The sequence below is a fragment of the Podarcis pityusensis genome, assembly GCF_964106645.2.
Source record: "Podarcis pityusensis genome assembly, chromosome: 8".
Classification (NCBI taxonomy): domain Eukaryota; kingdom Metazoa; phylum Chordata; class Lepidosauria; order Squamata; family Lacertidae; genus Podarcis; species Podarcis pityusensis.
The window spans coordinates 9,190,095-9,209,995 of NC_138033.1; the positions used below are offsets into that span (position 1 = coordinate 9,190,095).

Consider the following 19,901-nt stretch of genomic DNA (forward strand, 5'->3'; position numbering starts at 1 on the left):
TCTCCCAAGTGTCCCTATTTTCCAGGGACAGTCCCGGATTTACAGAAGCCATCCCAGTTTCTGATTTGATTCCGGAACATCCCACTTTTCCTATTTTCATCAGAGAAATGTTGGAGGGTATGGAGTTATTCGACCCGAGCCAAGGAGATAAGTCACTATGCAACCTTTAGAAGACATCTGAAGGCAGCCCTGTATAGGGAAGTTTAAAAATAAATAAATATATGTTTTATTATATTTTTATATGTGTTGGAAGCCACCCAGAGTCGCTGGGGCAACCCAGTCAGATGGGCAGGGTATAAATAATAAAATTATTATGGAATAGGATGTCCCTATTTTCATGGGAGAAATGTTTGTTGTTGTTGTTGTTGTTGTTGTTTAGTCGTGTCCGACTCTTCGTGACCCCATGGACCAGAGCACGCCAGGCACTCCTGTCTTGCACTGCCTCCTGCAGTTTGGTCAAACTCATGTTGGTATCTTCGAGAACACTGTCCAACCATCTCGTCCTCTGTTGTCCGCTTCTCCTTGTGCCCTCCATCTTTCCAAACATCAGGGTCTTTTCCAGGAAGTCTTCTCTTCTCATGAGGTGGCCAAAGTCTTGGAGCCTCAGCTTCAGGATCTGTCCTTCCAGTGAGCACTCAGGGCTGATTTCCTTCTGAATGGAGAGGTTTGATCTTCTTGCAGTCCATGGGACTCTCAAGAGTCTCCTCCAGCACCATAATTCAAAAGCATCCATTCTTTGGCAGACAGCCTTCTTTATGGTCCAGCTCTCACTTCCATACATCACTACTGGGAAAACCATAGCTTTAACTATACAGATCTTTATTGGCAAGGTGATGTCTCTGCTTTTTAAGATGCTGTCTAGGTTTGTCATTGTTCGAAGGTATGAAATCACAAGGACCTGTGGACTGGGGTACTAAAAGGTGTGGGATGTACACAATGCTGGCCTTACTCAGAGTAGACCTACTGAAATTAATAACAGCAAAGGATTACCTTCAGCTAACTTTTTGTCAGAGTAGACTGGGCTGAAATTAATAGGCCTAGGTTAGGCACGACCATTAATTTCAAGAGATCTTCTCTGAATTCTCTCCCCATTGCAGGCGTTTGAGTTCAAGATACATGAATCAAGCCCCTTGCTTGCTAAATTTGCTGGATTTTTACACATTGCAGAATTCCGGCTTTCGGCGACGCACAGCTTACACGAACCGAAAAATGCTCCACCCCTGGGCTGCTGACTTTAACAATATAATTAAACGCCCAAGCATTTCCTTTCACACAAAGTTTCGTGGCCTAGGGGCACGTTGGCAAAGCTCCCTCACCATTGCAACTTTTCAACAGTACCACGCCAAATAAGCTACGGGCGTTCTTGTTTTGAAGATGTAAAAGGCAACCCAAAATAATAATAATGGGGCGGTGCATCTATATTACACGCAAGAGAGACATATTCTGAGAAGACGTTAAAGCTGGTACAAACTGACATCTATTTCAAAGAAGCCTCATTGATACCAAGAAAGAACTAATCTCCCTTACTAATCGCACTGTGGGCGGGAGAATCATCGTGGAAGAGAGTCTTTCACAAAATGTGAGAGAGTGCTTAGGGGGAAAAGCCACACACACACTGAGAGCTGTCTATACTCCCAAGTAGTTGCATTTAAGTCCAGCCACATGGTACCTATGGAAGAGCCTGAAGTTTTGTGCCTAGGAAAGGGGGCCTAACAAGTCTTTTTCATAGAACTGTAGAGCTGGGAGGGACCTCGAGTATCATCTAGTCCAACAACCTGCAATGTGGAAATCTTTTGCCCAGCGTGGGACTCGAACCCACAACCTGGAGGTTAAGAGTCTCATGCTCTGCCAACTGAGCTATGGTAATCTATTAGGCAACAAAGTAGGGAAGGGGCTGGATTCCTCCGAGAATGGAAGTTACCGTATTTTTCGCTCTATAGGACGCACTTTTCCCCCTCCAAAAATGAAGGGGAAATGTTTGTGCGTCCTATGGAGCGAATGCAGGCTCCTTGGCTTCAGCGAAAGCAATGCGAAGCCTCCAAAGCGCAGAAGGAGCGCTCCCTCCACGCTCCGGAGGCTACGCGTTGCTTTCGCTGAAGCCTGGAGAGCGAGAGGGGTTGGTGCGCACCGACCCCTCTCGCTCTCCAGGCTTCAGGGATAGCCGCCTGAAGCATTTGGAGCGCAGCGGGACCTCGCTTTATGGGGGAACCCCAGGCTTCCCCCTTCAGCCCCGACACTGATTTGATTCAGAATATTTTTTGCTTGTTTTCCTCCTCTAAAAACTAGGTGCGTCCTTTGCTTGGGTGCGTCCTATAGAGCGAAAAATACGGTAGTTTGATCTTCAGATATCCAGAGTGCTGTCACGTGGAAGATGGAGCAGGCTTGTCTTCTCCTTCTCCTGAGGGTAGGACTCGAACCCATGGCTTCAAAGTACAGGAAAGGAGATTCTGACTACTGAACATGAGGAAGAACTTTATGGCAGTAAGAGATGTTTGACAGTGGAACGGCTCTCCCTCAGGAGGTTGGGGACTCTCCTTCCTTGGAGGTTTTTAAGCAGAGTTTGTTGGCCATCTGTCTTCGATGCTTTAGTTGAGATTCCTACATTGCCAGGGGTTGGACTAGATGACCCAGGAGGTCCCTTCCAACTCTACAATTCTGTGATTCCTGGAATGGCCTGTTGAGAAGATTTGAAGTGTGCAACTCATTAAATCAAACTGCTGAAACTCCACTAACGCTGCCTTTCACACCACCTTAACTCTCATAAACAGGAGCCAGCTCGTAAAACAGTATTTTTTTGGGGGGGGGGTGTACATGTATTATGTTAGAAACCCCCCACCCTAAAAGCAGAGCAACTCTTTTGGTCCAAAGGAAGGCGAAGGCAGAGAGCATATTCAAACATCCCTTATTTATTTTAAAAAGAAAATCCAGCTACTTAATATGTTGTAAAATGGTCCCAGGGAGAAGAGAGGTTGTGACGTCACAGCCGCCAGGCAATCAGAGCTGTGCAAAGCTGCCTACTGTGCAAAACATGTTTGTTGTTTGGTCGTTTAGTCATGTCCGACTCTTCATGACCCCATGGACCAGAGCACGCCAGGCACTCCTGTCTTCCACTGCCTCCCGCAGTTTGGTCAAACTCATGCTGGTAGCTTCGAGAACACTGTCCAACCATCTCGCCCTCTGCCGTCCCCTTCTCCTTGTGCCCTCCATCTTGCCCAACATCAGGGGCTTTTCCTGGGAGTCTTCTCTTCTCATGAGGTGGCCAAACTACTGGAGCCTCAGCTTCACGATCTGTCCTTCCAGTGAGCACTCAGGGCTGATTTCCTTCTGAATGGAGAGGTTTGATCTTCTTAAAGTCCATGGGACTCTCAAGAGTCTCCTCCAGCACCATAACTCAAAAGCATCCATTCTTCGGCGATCAGCCTTCTTTATGGTCCAGCTCTCACTTCCATACATCACTACTGGGAAAACCAGAGCTTGAACTATACGGACCTTTGTTGGCAAGGTGATGTCTCTGCTTTTTAAGATGTTGTAAAATGGTCCCAGAGAGAAGAGAGCTTCTGACGTCACAGCCGCCAGGCAATCAGAGCTGTGCAAAGCTGCCTACTGTGCAAAACATACAGACGTGATTTTCCCTAAATGGTTCCTGAATAGCGATAAATATGTCTGTCAACAACGTAGCAAGTGTACAGCCGCCGCTGTTTTTTATGTACATCTGTTACACACCCAGAGTAAGTTGAAATTTGAATGTGGGACTTGAATGTACCGCTTTAGGATGCAAAAGGGGCACTGCCCGTGTGAAAAAGCACAAGTTTAAACAAAGTCTCCTGCATGTGGAAAGGTAGTACGCCAAGCAGATGAGTTTCAGCCTTCATATGCATATGCTTTCCATATGCAGGGATACTGAATCCCGTTCCCGTGATTTGATAGTAGAAGGGAGCCACCTAGTGGCAACTCTGTAAACGGCAGCCCATCTGCGTTACACTATAACGCCCCAGTTTGGGGGATCCTTCCTCCTGCTGGGTCCAGCTGCTTCCCAGCCAAGCTATTAATTTGGAGTGGGCAGGATCAACAGAGGCAGGAGTCTGGGGAAGGAAAGAAGAGCCCATGGCTCCTGCCAACAAGGAAAACGTAGCCAGGATTTCGATGGAAATCCCCATGCTGTAGGTGGAGCTGAGTCAGACGTTTGTGAGTCGTTTGGAAAATGGAAAAAGCAGAGCTGAGCCAAGCGGGAAAGGGCGGAAAGACAAAACAGAGTGGGAGCTCCTGACTGCTGTGACGGATGTCATTCAGTCAGCCACTGGCATCTGGACACGCTTGGTTCTCGCCACCCGAAATCCCTTGCAATGCCCTTTTTCTGCCATCGGAAAACTCTGTAGGGACTGGCATCAATAGCAGCAGCAGGAGGAGGATTTTACGGAGATATTATGGGGTGGGGGGACAGTTTATGCAGAGCCTAGAGACCTACAGTCATGTCCAAGTGTCAAGTGCAGCAACACTCTGCCTCCTTGCTATTTCTCAATATTCGGCACAGGACCTCTTTAGTTGCAGCAGTAAATCTATTCATAAACATGACATGACAGGGCAGTCGCACAGCCTATGTCAAGTGGGCTCCACACTAAATTTAAAAAAATGTAGTATAAACACCGACAACTGGGAAACAGTGGCCTGCAAGCGCTCCAGTTGGAGAACAGCCTTTACCAAAGGTGTCATGGGCTTTGAAGACATTCGAACTCAGGACGCAAGGGAGAAAGGTGCTAAGAGGAAGGCATGTTTGGCAAACCCCTCACCGTGATCAGTTCCCGCTCGGAAACCAATGTCCCCACCGTAGAAGGACGTGTGGATCCAGAACTGGCCTCCACAGTAACTTACAGACTCATTGTTAATACCGTGTTTATGGAAGACAATCTTACTCGGCTACGAGGGATCACCAAAGAAGAAGACACTAGGGCTGGGCAATATCTGGTTTTCAACATCGCAATATATCACCAGCTAAACATTACTGATATATCATAATGCCTGAAATAAGGGTGTAAAAGGTAAAGGGACCCCTGACCATTAGGTCCAGTCGTGTCCGACTCTGGGGTTGCGGTGCTCATCTCGCTTTATTGGCTGAGGGAGCCGGCGTACAGTCATGTGGCCAGCATGACTAAGCCGCTTCTGGCGAACCAGAGCAGTGCACGGAAATGCCGTTTACCTTCCCGCTGGAGCTGTACCTATTTATCTACTTGCACTTTGACGTGCTTTCGAACTGCTAGGTTGGCAGGAACAGGAACCGAGCAACAGGAGCTTACCCCGTCGCGGGATTAGAACCGCCGACCTTCTGATCGGCAAGTCCTAGGCTCTGTGGTTTAACCCACAGTGCCACCCGTGTCCCCTTAAATAAGGTTGTCGGGCATGCAGAGATGCGGCCAAAGGCCTGCAGAAAGCAGGATCAAACTCCTTGCACATCAGCTGATGGGAGTTCATTCCTGCTTGACTCAGGTGCATGAACAAGGTCCCCAGATGTGAGCTTCCTGGGACATGTGGAGCCTGGAGAAGGCAGAACTGAAGTCCCCAGCACTTGGGTTGGACTGTGGGGGGTAGATAAAAATCCGGCCCACAGGGTCAGACAGGCTCCCCCACCCATGTCCTAAAGTTAGGATTGTTGTTGTTGTTTAGGCGTTTAGTTGTGTCCAGCTCCTCATGATCCCTGTCTTCCACTGCCTCCTGCAGTTTGGTCAAACTCATGCTGGTAGCTTCGAGAACACTGTCCAACTACCTCGTCCTCTGTCGTCCCCTTCTCCTTGTGCCCTCCATCTTTCCCAACATCAGGGTCTTTTCCAGGGAGTCTTCTCTTCTGAGGCAGCCAAAGTATTGGAGCCTCAGCTTCAGGATCTGTTCTTCCAGTGAGCACTCAGGGCTGATTTCCCTAAGAATGGATAGGTTTGATCTTCTTGCAGTCCATGAGTTATGATATCAGGTCATAAAAGTTGGATTTCCTGGAAGTGAGGAAGACGATGGGAGGCTCTCATCATCAAACTTCCTGTGCTCTAAGATTGCCACAGACGCAGCCCAGCCTGAGCTGAGGCAAGGAGCAACTGGGGAAATGGAATTCTCTCCACGCCAACCCTGGAAGGTAGGCCTGGAGCTACCACGTTTTATTTCCAGTGGTTATTTGACCCAGGCTTCTCAAGTTATATCCTTTAAACTGCTGTAATTTAATCTCCAGTTCTTTGCTGTTCCCTACTGTCATGCATACATCATTTTAGTTCACCGTTGTGATTTTGCTATTTTGTTTTTGCAAACTGCCCTGGAAACACGGCACTGAATTATTTTTACGATAGCTAAAGGAGGAACGCTGACTATTATGGAACTGAGATGCGACGATCGACTCGGCCTGGGTTGTTGTAAGACTGATCTCCCAAACCATCTCTCAGCACTTACGCCAGTAGCAGGGGAGAGAACCCAGGAATCCTGGCGCTGAATTACTTAGTTGTTGCTGCCCCCTGCTGGCCACAGCTGGTCGAGGTTGAGTTCCTGTCATTTGCTTTCAAAAGGGGAGCGTTGAGCACATTCTCAGCTCCCAGCTCAACAGACATCACTAGCACCCCTCGTCCTCAGAGTAAGAAACGCCACCCAGGGATTCCAGCCTTCGTTCTGCCCTCTTCTAACCAGGTCTTATTCCACTGCTGCAACTGAAGGCAGCACCTAAGAGGCTTAAACAACCGTGGTCCAATGTACCTGAAGGAGCGTCTCCACCCCCATCGTTCTACCCGGACACTGAGGTCCAGCTCCGAGGGCCTTCTGGCGGTTCCCTCATTGTGAAAAGCAAAGCTACAGGGAACCAGGCAGAGGGCCTTCTCGGTAGTGGCGCCCGCCCTGTGGAACGCCCTCCTGTCAGATGTCAAAGAGAAAAACAACTACCAGACTTTTAGAAGACATCTGAAGACATCCTGTTTAGGGAAGCTTTTAATGTTTGACTATAGTATTTTAATATTTTGTTGGAAGCTGCCCAGAGTGGCTGGGGAAGCCCAGACAGATGGGTGGGGTATAAATAATAAATTATTAGTATTAGTAAAGGTAAAGGTAAAGGGACCCCTGACCATTAGGTCCAGTCGTGGCTGACTCTGGGGTTGCAGCGCTCATCTTGCTTTATTGGCCGAGGGAACCGGCGTACAGCTTCCGGGTCATGTGGCCAGCATGACTAAGCCGCTTCTGGCGAACCAGAGCAGCACACGGAAACGCCGTTTACCATCCCGCCAGAGCGGTACCTATTTATCTACTTGCACTTTGATGTGCTTTCGAACTGCTAGGTGGGCAGGAGCAGGGACCGAGCAACGGGAGCTCACCCCTTCGTGGGGATTCGAACTGCCGACCTTCTGATCGGCAAGTCCTAGACTCTGTGGTTTATCATTATTAAATCCCCTGTCCTTCTGATCAAACCAGGATCGCCAATTTTTCAAACAGCCTGGCTCCTGAGCTTTTGTTGGAAGGAGCCTGCCAGGTGGGGAAAAAAGGAGTCTTCAAAGATTTCCCTGTCAGGGAGACGGAGGGCCCTTCAGCTGCTGCAGCATAGAAGAATGACGCCAACGCAGTGGCTGGGTTGGGCAGAAAACACAGCAAAGAGTCAAGCAACGCTTGTCTATCAACGAGGGGAATGTTACAAGGAGGAGGCTATGAGAATGCCGAGTTCCACAGCTAGAAGTAAAGAACGAGTTACAAAGATCATGGCTGACACCTGTCTGTCTCAGGAGGCAATGGAGAAGTGTGCCTTTGGAGGAGTATATCTTGGGTGTTAGGGGAGGGGTGGTACTTCTGGTGGGGGACACGTCATACTCCTTTAGGGGTAGTTTGTCCATCTTTGGTCCCCATCCTGCACTCAGCTCTCACCTGGGGCTCCTAAAAGCTGTCAGCATGTGACAGCAACACCATGAGAAGTCTTCGAGTTGTGGCTAAACCAGGTGAGGGTAGCCGATGGGTCTCAAACCCTCAGTGACTTAGGGACTCACAGACTCTGGCTGATGGAGCGGACAAGACCAATAGTGGGGCCCATGGTCAAGAAGGCGGCTTCTGTGCATGCTGTAGAGAGAAGTGATGGGCAGAGGGGACTCATCCACCTGGGAAGGGAGCCCATCCAGCAGAAGGAAAGCTCTGATTCCAAGGATCACTTGCTCCCTATTCCCACCTCCCTTTTCCTAACCCTTCAGGGCATTGATGGGAAACTGGTGCTGGGCTCCACTCCCACCAGCTCCAGCTGATGAGGACAAAGGAATAGTGACGATGGGAGTTGCAGTCTGGCAACACTTGAGCTACAAGTTCCTCATCCCTGGCTTAGGGGCATCTTATTTTACATACGCTGTAAGCTGCCCAGAGTGGCTGGGGAAACCAAATAATAATAATGGACTTTTGATATGGTGCAGAGATAAATGTGGCCTCGATCCACTGGGAACGGTGAGCAAGTCAGTTAAGGAAACGCAAAACAAAATCAAGATGGGGCGAAGGTCCTTCTCGCTTTTAAGAGACCACCCAACAAATTACTTAAAAGGTTGTTTATTTTCAGCTGTCCAACGCTGCAAAAAATAATGATCAATCGGACATAGATACTGCAAAAAGCCAACTTGCCAGCCAGCAATGTCCCTCGCACGGGAGGGTCTGGGCTTCAGGCCAGCCCCATCTCCAACACAGAAGACCCATTTCTTACAGGAAAGAGACAGAGACACATCTCTACAACAGGAATGTCCAAAAGCAAAGGCGGCGCCACAGAAGGGAAGCCAAGATCTGCCCAGGTGCTTCCGATCCAAACGGCCGATGACCAGTCCCAGAGAGCGACATTCCCTTCCTTACCCCTCTTTAGCAACTGGGAAGTGGGGAGCTCAGGAGTGGTGGGGTGCAGAAGATGCTGCAGGCATCACAGACCGTCCATTGCCATAGACCTCCAAGACAACTCACCCTACACTCCAGTGCCATTCTGATCCCTATCGGCGGAGCCGCCCAGTCCAGCAGGAGAGAGGTTGCACAAGGTGGGAAGGAAATAGCCAACACATCCTTCTTGCTGCTGCATCCTGGCACCTTGGGGGGTCAGGATCTCAGCCCCATCTACTCTGCTTCCATAGCGTCTGCGTCTTCCGGCTCCTCCCCATCAAAGTAGCGCTCCTCCTCATCCCGCGACACGATGTCCAGGTTGTCAAAGTCGGGGTTCTCGTCAACCTCGCTGGAGGGAGGAAAGGTACGGGTTTACGCTCACAAACCCGGAAGCGGCTTCAGGTCTGCGGAGCTGGCACCGAGGAACCAGCTTGCTCTGTGGGAGGGAGAGGGGTCCGCAAGTTTTGGCTGACCCACAGAGCCAGCCACAATCTGTGGCTGCTGCTCAGCATGCCCCCACAAGCCCCCTGGCATGTCCAGAGAGTGTAAGGCAGAGGGGAAGCAATGCAAGATCTCCACTGCTCCTCAGAGTCTCCAAAGCCCAGAGCGGTGGGAGCTTCCAAAGCAGGGGTGGCCAATCTGTGCTCTCCACCCATTGTTGGACTACAGATCCCATCATCCCTGACCACAGGGGCTTGATGGGATTTGGAGTCTCGCAACATTGGCTGCTCCTGCTCCAAACCTAGCAAGAAGAGAATGCCCCTCTCCCTTGCCCCACACTCTCTGCATGTTCTAGATCGCCCTTCCGTGTTCTGGAGCCCATCAGATGTTTTGGACGACGACTCCCATCGCACCTGACCTGTGGCCATCTTGGTTGTGCCGAATGGGGAGCTTGAGTCCAGCAACAATTGGAGGGCACAGGACTGGGGTGGGGCAGGAATGTTGTTCAGGGTAACGGAAGAGGGACCTGGGTCTCTCTGTCTCATCCAGCGTGGAAGTGAGGGACCCTCTCCACCTCTGAGTTCTGTGCAATGCGAGACATGAGATGCTGGCTGGGCCACGAATGGTCTCGTTTCTTTATTTGTCCATTTATAAACTGCTTCGCAGGCAGAAATCACTGAACCAGTGTAACAATACTAATAATAATATTTTTTTTTAATTTATACCCCGCCCTTCCCGGTTCAGAAAACCGGGCTCAGGGCGGCTAACAACAAATTTAAAACACTTAATTGATGCTACAAAAAAACCAGCATTCAATACGGTATAAAACGTGAATAAAATCAAAAATCAATTTAGGGGGGAAATCCATCCAATAAACATTAGATGATCACCAGGGCTAGCTGGCTAAATTAGTTCTATTTGGGCCAGCGAGGAGACCAGGGGAGAATTAGCTGTGGGATCCCAGAGCGGGTAATCTTCATAAAAAGGGGAGGGGGAGGGAAGGAAGGGGAATAAAAGATCAGGCTAAGTTCAAATTGAAATCCAGGTGGAATAGCTCCGTCTTACAGGCCCTGCAGAAGGAAGTTAAATCCTGCAGGGCCCTGGTCTCATGGGACAGAGCATTCCACCAAGTCGGAGCAATCACTGAGAAGGCCCTGGCCCTGGTGGAGGATAATCTAATGACGGCTTGTCACCAAAGTGATACAGAGAAACGCCCACAGCAAAGAGTGAAAGGACCTATCCACTGATGTCCCGCCCTGATTCCTCACCTGTAGTTGAAGTCCCTATCCTTGCCGTCGAGGAAGCGCTGGTACATGCGGCTGGTGAACTCTTCCCGCAGGTAGGCCTTCTCCTCCTGTTCAGGGACCCAATCCTCCATGTCTAGGTCAGAGGCCTTGTCTAGAGAGGTGAGAGCAGGATCAGTGAGCCTTCTGGAGCTGGAGATAAGCTACCCTTCCTCCCCGCACCCTTAAAAAAACAGCAACATTCCCAGTCCAGACGATGCCACAGTCCCAGGTCTTCTACCTCCATCTCTCAGGAACCCAAATGAGCCCAAGAGACCGGTCCTCCAGTCCTCATGCTCATATCAAAGGCGCTTTTGCTCTTCCTCTCAAAGACCTGGATTTCATGCTCTGCTGCTCAAATCACCGGATGAGACCTCCAGGCCTCTCCTGCTCTAGGGCCCCTGAGACGCCTCCCAAGGCCACAATCCCTATCTATGCTCCTCAGTGGCCTTCCTCAGATGCATTTTCAGGCTGGCAAGGGTCCCTGGACAGCGCTGATGCCTCTTCCTTGCCCGAAGGGAGGAAGGAGAGATGTTCGCAAGGGGCAGGGCGAGCGCATACAGAAACCTGTGACTTTCCTTGGAGAAAGGAAACCAGGGAACCAGGCAGGGGGCCTTCTCAGTAGTGGCACCCGCCCTGTGGAATGTCCTCCCAACAGATGTCAAATAAAAAACAACTACCAGACCTTTAGAAGACATCTGAAGGCAGCCCTGTTTAGGGAAGCTTTTAATCTTTAATAGGTTATTGTATTTTAATATTCTGTTGGAAGCCGCCCAGAGTGGCTGGGGAAACCCAGCCAGATGGGCAGGGTATAAATAATAAATTATTATTATTATTATTATTATTATTAAAGGTGAGTGGCTCCCACCCCTGGCACCCGTTAGCCTCGGGCACCCACCCCTGGCATGCTGCCCCCATACAAACATAAGAATAGCTTTGCTGGATCAGGCCACTGTCCAATCTAGTCCAGCATCCCGGTCTCACGATAGATGGCTGTGGGAAACCCGCAAGCAGGACCCGAGATCTCTCCCCCCCGCCCTGTGATTTCCAGCAATGTTCAGAAGCTTTGCTGCCTTTTGACTGTGAGGCCAGGGCATAGCCATCAGGGCCAGTTGCCATCGATAGCCTCCCTCCTCCATGAATTTGTCCAGCCGAAATCCCAAGGGAGCAGAAAAGACAATTTATGTATGCAACTACGGCTGCGAGGGTGCTACAGTGATCCATGCGATGGTCACCTCCAGGCTTGATTATTGTAACTGGCTCTACGTGGGGCTCCCTTGAAGCTGACCCAGAAACTCCAGCGGGTGCAGAATGCCACAGCGAGGCTCCTTACGGGGTCTTTGCCGCGGGACCACATTCACCCGGTGCTATACCAGCTCCACTGGCTCCCGGTGGAGTACAGGGTCAGGTTTAAGGTGCTGGTTTTGACCTTTAAAGCCCTATATGGCCTAGGACCCTCATACTTACGGGACCGCCTCTCCTGGTATGCCCCGCGGAGGATCTTAAGGTCCACAAATGACAACATTTTAGAGGTCCCAAGTCGCAAGATTGGTCTCAACTAGGGCCAGGTCCTTTTCAGTATTGGCCCCGACTTGGTGGAATGCTCTGTCACAAGAGACTAGGGCCCTGTGGGACTTAACATCTTTCTGCAGGGCCTGCAAGACAAAGCAGTTCTGCCTGGCCTTTGGTTTGGACTCAGTCTGACCCTTATGTTTCCCTCCCCTTATGGTTTTGATCTATGGGCTACTTTTAAAATGAGGCTGTATTTTAAACTGCATTTTAACCTGTATTTTAAATTGGTCCCCCCCCCCCCATTATGTTTTTACTGTAATTTTACTGGCTCTGGCCGGGGGGGGGGAATAAAATTTATTATTATTATTATTACTAGCCTAGAGGTTGAAAGAAGATACTGTCCCTGCCAGAGAAGAACGGCAGATCAAGTTGATGAACTATGCCAAAATGGCAAAAATGACCGGAAGAATCAGAAATCAGAAGGACCAAAACTTTAATAGGGAATGGGGGATATCCACAATTTATCTTAAAAACAACTGCAAATGGTTAAAATCGTTAGTGGGATTGCAATAACACTTGCAGTGTAGCTATGGACATAATGGAGCTACAAAAATTTGGATCATTATAAAAGATGAAGAAGGAAAGGACTAACAAAAAGACCCACAAAGGGGAGGAGGGAAGTCTAGGAGACTCTCAGGAATCTTGTGTCTATATAGTATGTTGTTAGCTAAAGGTAAGGGAACCCTTGACCATTAGATCCAGTCGTAGCCGACTCTAGGGTTGCGGCGCTCATCTTGCTTTATTGGCCGAGGGAGCCGGCGTACAGCTTCTGGGTCATGTGGCCAGCATGACTAAGCCGCTTTTGGCGAACCAGAGCAGCGCAGGGAAAAGCCATTTACCTTCCTGCCGGAGCAGTACCTATTTATCTACTTGCACTTTGAGGTGCTTTCGAACTGCTAAGTTGGCAGGAGCAGGGACTGAGCAACAGGAGCTCACCCCGTCGCGGGGATTCGAACCGCCGACCATCTGAACGGCAAGTCCTAGGCTCTGTGGTTTAACCCACAGCGCCGCCCATGTCCCCATAGTATGTTGTTATGTGAATGTAAATTTTAATTTGGAAAATCTAATAAATAAATTTGTAAAAAAAAAAAGGAAAAAATAAGAATGTGTCCAGTCGTCTTTTAAAGCCATCCAGTTTGGAGGCCATCGCTACCTCCTGGAGCCATGAGTTTCATAGTCTTAACTACAGTGGTGCCTCGCAAGACGAAATTAATCCGTTCCGTGAGTGTCTTCGTCTAGCGGTTTTTTCGTCTTGCGAAGCAACCCTATTAGCGGCTTAACGGATTAGCGCTATTAGCGGTTTAGCGGCTATTAAAGGCTTATCAGCTTAGCGGATTAGCTGCTAAAAGGCTATTAAAGGCTTAGCGGCTTAGATAAAGGGGGGGGAAAGCGAAAAAAAAATCTCAAGACTCGCAAGACATTTTCGTCTTGCGAAGCAAGCCCATAGGGAAATTCATCCTGCGAAGCAACTCAAAAACGGAAAACACTTTCGTCTAGCGGGTTTTCCGTCTTGCGAGGCATTCGTCTTGCGGGGCGCCACTGTATTCCCCCAGGCTGGGAAGGTCTCCCCGCCCTCTGCTAGATCCCACCCCTCTTCTTGACCAACCTTCATCATCGCTGTCTTCCTCTTCCTCCTCTTCGCAGGCCTCCTCCTGCTCCTGCTGGACCTGCAGCCGCCGCTGGATGACCTGCTCCTGGTAGGAGTCCAGGAGGACGCCCGAGAGAGAGCAGGAGGCCTCCAGCTTGCCGCTGCCCAGGGCTTGCATCTCCTCGTCGCTCAGGTACTGCCCGATGTACTGCTCGTAAAGAAGGGGCTCCCGGCAGCGCATCTGCTCGTCGCTGAAGTACTCCCCACCTGCGGGCAACAAGAGAGAAGCAGGCATGGGGCTTGTTTCGAGAAGCTTTCCATACTTGGTGTTGTGGAATTTCCTTTTTTTATATAATATAGCTTTATTAATTTAAAATATACGGTGGTACCTTGGATTACATATGCTTCAGGTTACAGACTCCGCTAACCCAGAAATAGTACCTCAGGTTAAGAACTTTGCTTCTGGATGAGAACAGAAATCGTGCTCTGGCGGCGCAGCGGTAGTAGGAGGCCCCATTAGCTAAAGTGGTGCTTCAGGTTAAGAACAGACCACCGGAACGAATTAAGTACGTAACCAGAGGTACCACTGTAAATACATTTATGAAAGAACAGACGTACATACAAGTAAAGAAACATACATACAATCAATCAAACAAACAAACAAATAACAGAAGAATCAAACAAACCACCATACTATAAGATACAATAAGATTAATACAGTGGTACCTCGGGTTACATACGCTTCGGGTTAAAAGGCTCCGCTAACCCAGAAATAGTACCTTAGGTTAAGAACTTTGCTTCAGGATGAGAACAGAAATCACGTGGCGGGAGGCCCCATTAGCTAAAGTGGTACCTCAGGTTAAGAACAGTTTCAGGTTAAGAACAGACCTCCGGAACGAATTAAGTACATAACCAGAGGTACCACTGTATAATTATCATCATATATACTCCTGATACTGAACACAATTATAAAACTTATATAGAAGAAATTTAATACTGACTTCCAATTAATCTCACTGTACGTAATCTATCCATTACAGTGGTACCTTGGGTTAAGAACTTAATTCGTTCCGGTGGTCCACTCTTAACCTGAAACTGTTCTTAACCTGAAGCACCACTTTAGCTAATAGGGCCTCCCGCCACCGCGCGATTTCTGTTCTCATCCTGAAGCAAAGTTCTTAACCCGAGGTACTATTTCTGGGTTAGCGGTGTCTGTAACCTGAAGCGTCTGTAACCTGAAGCGTCTGTAACCCGAGGTACCACTGTACTTTATACCGCACAATTACATATTTCTTATATAATTTCTTTTTACCTCCCTACGAACCTATATTTATACAATACAGGGATCAGTCTAATTCTGCCAAGAGCTGTTGTGGAATTCCCTGTTTTTTGTTGGAAGCCCACCCAGAGTCAATGGGGCAACCCAGTCTGATTGGCAGGGTATAGGACAACTACAACAACAACTGCAGGCCAGAGCTCAGGGGATCAAGGCTACTGCAGCCTCCTGTGGGGAGAATGACAACTGGGGCAGAGGGCACCAGCCCATCATGTGCGGTAAGGGCATGGGAGAGGTCAGGGATCCATTGCTTAACAGGTTTGTGTGATGTACACCCCATCCCCCCTGCAAAATAATGGCCGCCAAAGCATCCATCTCCCCCTTCCACTTTTTTTACTCCTGCAAGACCTTAGAGCAGGGGTGGAGAGGCTGTGGCCCTCCAGGTCCTGTTGGAATCCCAACTACCATTGGCCCCAGCCAGCATGGCTAGTGGTCAGGGATGATGGGACTTGTAGTCCAACAACATCAGCCATGGATGCTTTAGCTGAGATTCCTGCATTGCAGGGGGTTGGGCTAGATGACCCTCGGGGTCCCTTCCAATTCTACAGTTCTAGGAATATCCGGAGGGCCGATTCCTATTAAAATGTGCTTGTGGGTGGATAACAGCCCGGATTGGAATGGAGCCAGATGCAGCTATGCCAGCAAAAAGACAGTTGGAAAAGTATATTACACAATAAAGCTGTATTCGACGGATGAAAGGTTATATGTTTTCTGACGTGATTGAGGATCGCAGAGCCAGAGACAAAGAAGTTTGGAGAGTTAAAATCAAGATGTAGAAATATCGACGCGAGGCAGAGTTGAGATTTGGACATGCTTCAAGGTTCAGACTGCGGGAAGTCGTAAAAATTAAAATTACAATTCGGAAGATAATTTGACCTTTTTTATTTTAGTTTCTTTATTGGATTATGATTTGATATGTTAATTGGATGTCTTTTATTGGAAAAATTAATAAAAATGATCTAACAAGAAAAAGTGCTTGTGGGAGAGGGGGTTATGGGTTTCCCTTTTTCTTGTTTCTACAGCATGTTTTTATTTATTTGTTATTTTTATTCTGTGTGAGATCTTCAGATGAAGATATTTAATAAATAATAAGAATGATCACAATTCCCCCATCTTCCCTCATGCAGGCTGAGGATGGTGGAAGTTGGGTTTCCCACTCCTGCCTAAGAAGGTATGGGAAGGGGGTCTTCCACTTGGCTCAGAGCAAAGTGTGCCAAGCTCCATCAAAGGCCTCTCCTGGATTTTGGGATGCTGGGTGCGGGACGGGAGCAAAGGCCGAACTCTGGGCCTCAGGGAAGTAGCAGCTCCTCTGAGAGCCTCTCTTCTCCCTCTCACAGCTCCTGCCTCAACTTCCCTTGTTTCTCCGCTAGGCTAACATAGATGCTGCCCATCCTCCTCCTCTGCTCTTTGGCAGCCAGGCAACCAAAGGGGGGAGAGAAAGAAGAGGATGAAAGGGTTCCACAGATCAGTGGCCAAACCAGGGATCCTGGCTCTATCTTGCCCACCGCCAACGTCATGCTACTCAAGAGACACTCTAAGCATGAGCACAACTGGGAGAGCTTGTTCAGCAGAGCATGAGCCTCTTCATCTCAGGGTTGTGGGTTTGAGCAAAAAGATTCCTGCATTGCAGTGGGCTGGACTAGAGGAGCTCTGTGTTCCCGTCCACAATGCTATGATTCTAATCCATGGGTAGGCAAACTAAGACCCGTGGGCTGGATCCAGCCTAATCGCCTTCTAAATCCGGCCCGTGGAGGTTCGGGAATCAGCATGTTTTTACATGAGTAGAATGTGTGCTTTTATTTAAAATGCATGCCTGGATTATTTGTGGGGCATAGGAATACATTTATATATTTTTTTCAAAATACAGTGGTACCTTGGGTTACAGATTCCGCTAACCCAGAAATAGTACCTCGGGTTAAGAACTTCAGGATGCTTCAGGATGAGAACAGAAATCGCGCAGCGGTGGCGCGGTGGCAGCGGGAGGCCCCATTAGCTAAAGTGGTACCTCAGTTAAGAACAGTTTCATGTTAAGAACGGACCTCCAGAACGAATTAAGTTCTTAACTTGAGGTACCACTGTATAGTCCGGCCCCCCCACAAGGTCTGAGGGACAGCGGACCGGCCCCCTGCTGAAAAAGTTTGCTGACCCCTGTAATCTAATCCCTTCCAGAATGGAACCAGGATCTGAAGGCCCAGTACCTTGGATGAGCTGCTGCAGGGCTGCGTAGCGCTTGTTCCGCACCCGGGTGTGGCGCGTCTTGCCCAGGCCGGCCCTGCGCACTTCGGCACAGTAGAAGTCTGCCTCGTAGCTGCCGGAGAGGTGGCGGAAGCAAGGCAGGTGTTCCTCTCGCAGGACCGTCCGGAACCGCTCCAGAAACACCAGCGGCTTGCTGTGATACAAATCCCGCAAGATAGCCAGCTTCTGCGCGGGCGTGAAATCCGGCTCGTCCTTCTGCTGGCTCCGCACAGGCAAGCGACTGTTGGCCACGGCATGGAACATGGCTAGGACAGCAGGGTCATCGTCCTCTGCGGGTCCAGCAGGCGACGAATTGGAGCCAACAGACTCCGGCTTTCCGCCGCCCCAGTGGGGCTGTTTGGTGTCAGAGGCCTCCCCGCCATTAGGGGACATGTCTTCAGTAGCCATAACCTCTGATTCTCCGCTGCCCTGCTGAGACGGCTTGCTCGGGTTATTTGCAGATGAGGGGTCAGTCTTCAACTCACTCCAGCAGGAGGAAATAAAGGCACTGATGGCCTCGTGCGTCCCACTAGGAAGGCTGGAACCAGGGTTCCACGAGTGCTCTTCCCGACTTCCTGGTGCTTTAGATGCCCCATTCCAGTTCAACGGGGAGCTTTGTGGGTTTGGGACCCCTGACATCTCTTCTCCCCAGAGAGGTCGGCGCAGCGGAGAGCTCTTAGTCACCCTACAGCCACTAGCACCTGAAGCATCTGGCTTCTGTTCCCCCCTGTGGACCATTTGTAAAGCCTCACTGGGAGCACCGCTGTCCTTTGGGAGGCAGTCTGCGGGTGCTAGGATTCCCACCATCTCTTCTGCAGAGTCCAGTGGCTTTGCAGCCTCAATGTTGTCCGGAAGACCGCTTTCAAGCATCCCTCTGTCTGGGCTGCCTTCCTCTACATCAGCTCGGGAGCCGACGACTGGAAAGACAGAGAAATTCCAATTAGTACCAGTGAAACTGCTACCACACATCATTCAGACCCTCCAAGTGTCCCTATTTTCCAGGGACAGTCCCGGATTTACTGAAGCCGTCCTGGTTTCTGATTTGACCCCAGAATGCCCCGCTTTTCCTTACGATGTCCCTATTTTCAGCGGAGAAATGTTAGAGGATGTGGAGTTACGCGACCCCCGAGCCAAGGAGATAGGTCACTATACAACCTTTAGAAGACATCTGAAGGCAGCCCTGAAGAAGTTTTTTAACGTTTAATGTTTTGTTTTTTATCTATATGTTGGAAGCCGCCCAGAGTGGCTGGGGCAACAAAGTCAGATGGGCAGAGGTACAAATAATAAAATTACTACCATCATCATTGTCATTATGATGGAATAGGTCCACAGGGGTAGGCAAACTAAGGCCCGGGGGCCGGATCTGGCCCAATTACATTCTCAATCCGGCCTGCGGACAGTCCGGGAATCAGCGTGTTTTTACATGAGTAGAATGTGTGCTTTCATTTAAAATGCATCTCCGGGTTTTTGTGGGGCATAGGAATTCGTTCAATTCCCCCCCGCAAATATAGTCAGGCCTCCCAAAAGGTCTGAGGGACAATGGACCGGCCTCCTGCTGAAAAAGTTTGCTGACCCCTGGAACAGGATGTCCCTGTTTTCATCAGAGAAAAGTTGGAGGGCATGCAAGATCACTGAAGGGGGTGAACGGTGTCTTACAGCCCAAGCATTTCATTTCATTGCTATGGCTAGTGGATGATGCAAATAAAGACCCTTCTCTCTCTCTCTCTCTCATAAGGATCGCACAATAAAAAGGATGGCAGCCCAAAGGCTCGTGCACACTGTCGTTTCACGTGGAGAATAAGCTTTCTGCACCTCTGCGAATTCACCTTTGCCCAGATGAAGTTCTCCTCCAAATCACCGCCTTCCCGCACTTTCTCCTCCCTTCTCTCCAGAGACTAGGACTCTCCCCCGCCACTCAGGGAAGAAGAGAAGACAGAAAAGTGGGGAGAAAGAAGAACTGAGGCGGGTGGGGGAATCAGGGAGCAAGAAGAGGAAGGCAAGGGGCGTGGGGGCCCATTTGAGTGCAACACCGCCTCGTCCTCAGTACGCTGGAACGGGGGCGCTCACCTGGAGAAGGCGGCTCTGGGGGCTCGGCCCCTCCTGCCTCCATGCCGCGACACCCGTCTCCGATCGCGGGGGAAGGCGAACCGATGCCTAAACACCAGCTAGCGGGAACTTCCGGTTCCGGCGGTGCGCCAGAGAACGGGATCCTCCTCCGCGGCGCCGAGAGGCTTTGGTTCCGGGGAGAATTCCACCCCACAGGGCGAGGGTTGGAAGCGCATTTAAGGGGAGAAGAACCCTCGCAATAGCGGGCTGTGTTGTTTGTTAGGTTAGATTAGGTTAGTTTTGCCCTGCCCATCTGACTGGGTTGTCCCAGCCACTCTGGTCAGCTTAGAAAATAATAATAATATTAATAATACTAATAATTTATACCTCACCCAGCTGGCTGGGTTTCCCCAGCCACTCTGGGCAGCTCCCAACAGAATTAATAATTTTTAAAAAGCGATGAAACACCCGACATTAAAAACTTCCCTAAACAGGGCTGCCTTCAGATGTTTTCTAGAAGTCAGATAGTATTTATTTCCTTGACATCTGATGGGAGAGC

At 49.6% G+C, this 19,901-nt stretch overlaps 1 protein-coding gene across 1 annotated transcript; it reads right to left on the reverse strand.

The window, feature by feature from the left end:
* Nucleotides 1-8,513: 8,513 nt before the first annotated feature.
* CCDC97 (coiled-coil domain containing 97) lies at nt 8,514-19,522 on the reverse strand. The gene is made up of 5 exons (XM_081018983.1): nt 19,364-19,522; nt 17,260-18,213; nt 13,744-13,992; nt 10,551-10,680; nt 8,514-9,190 (listed from the first exon to the last, which is right to left on the reverse strand). Exons 1-5 carry the CDS (start codon nt 19,404-19,406, stop codon nt 9,076-9,078), a joined length of 1,491 nt encoding a protein of 496 aa, XP_080875109.1. The 5' UTR covers nt 19,407-19,522; the 3' UTR covers nt 8,514-9,075.
* Between the last annotated feature and the right edge of the window lie 379 nt (nt 19,523-19,901).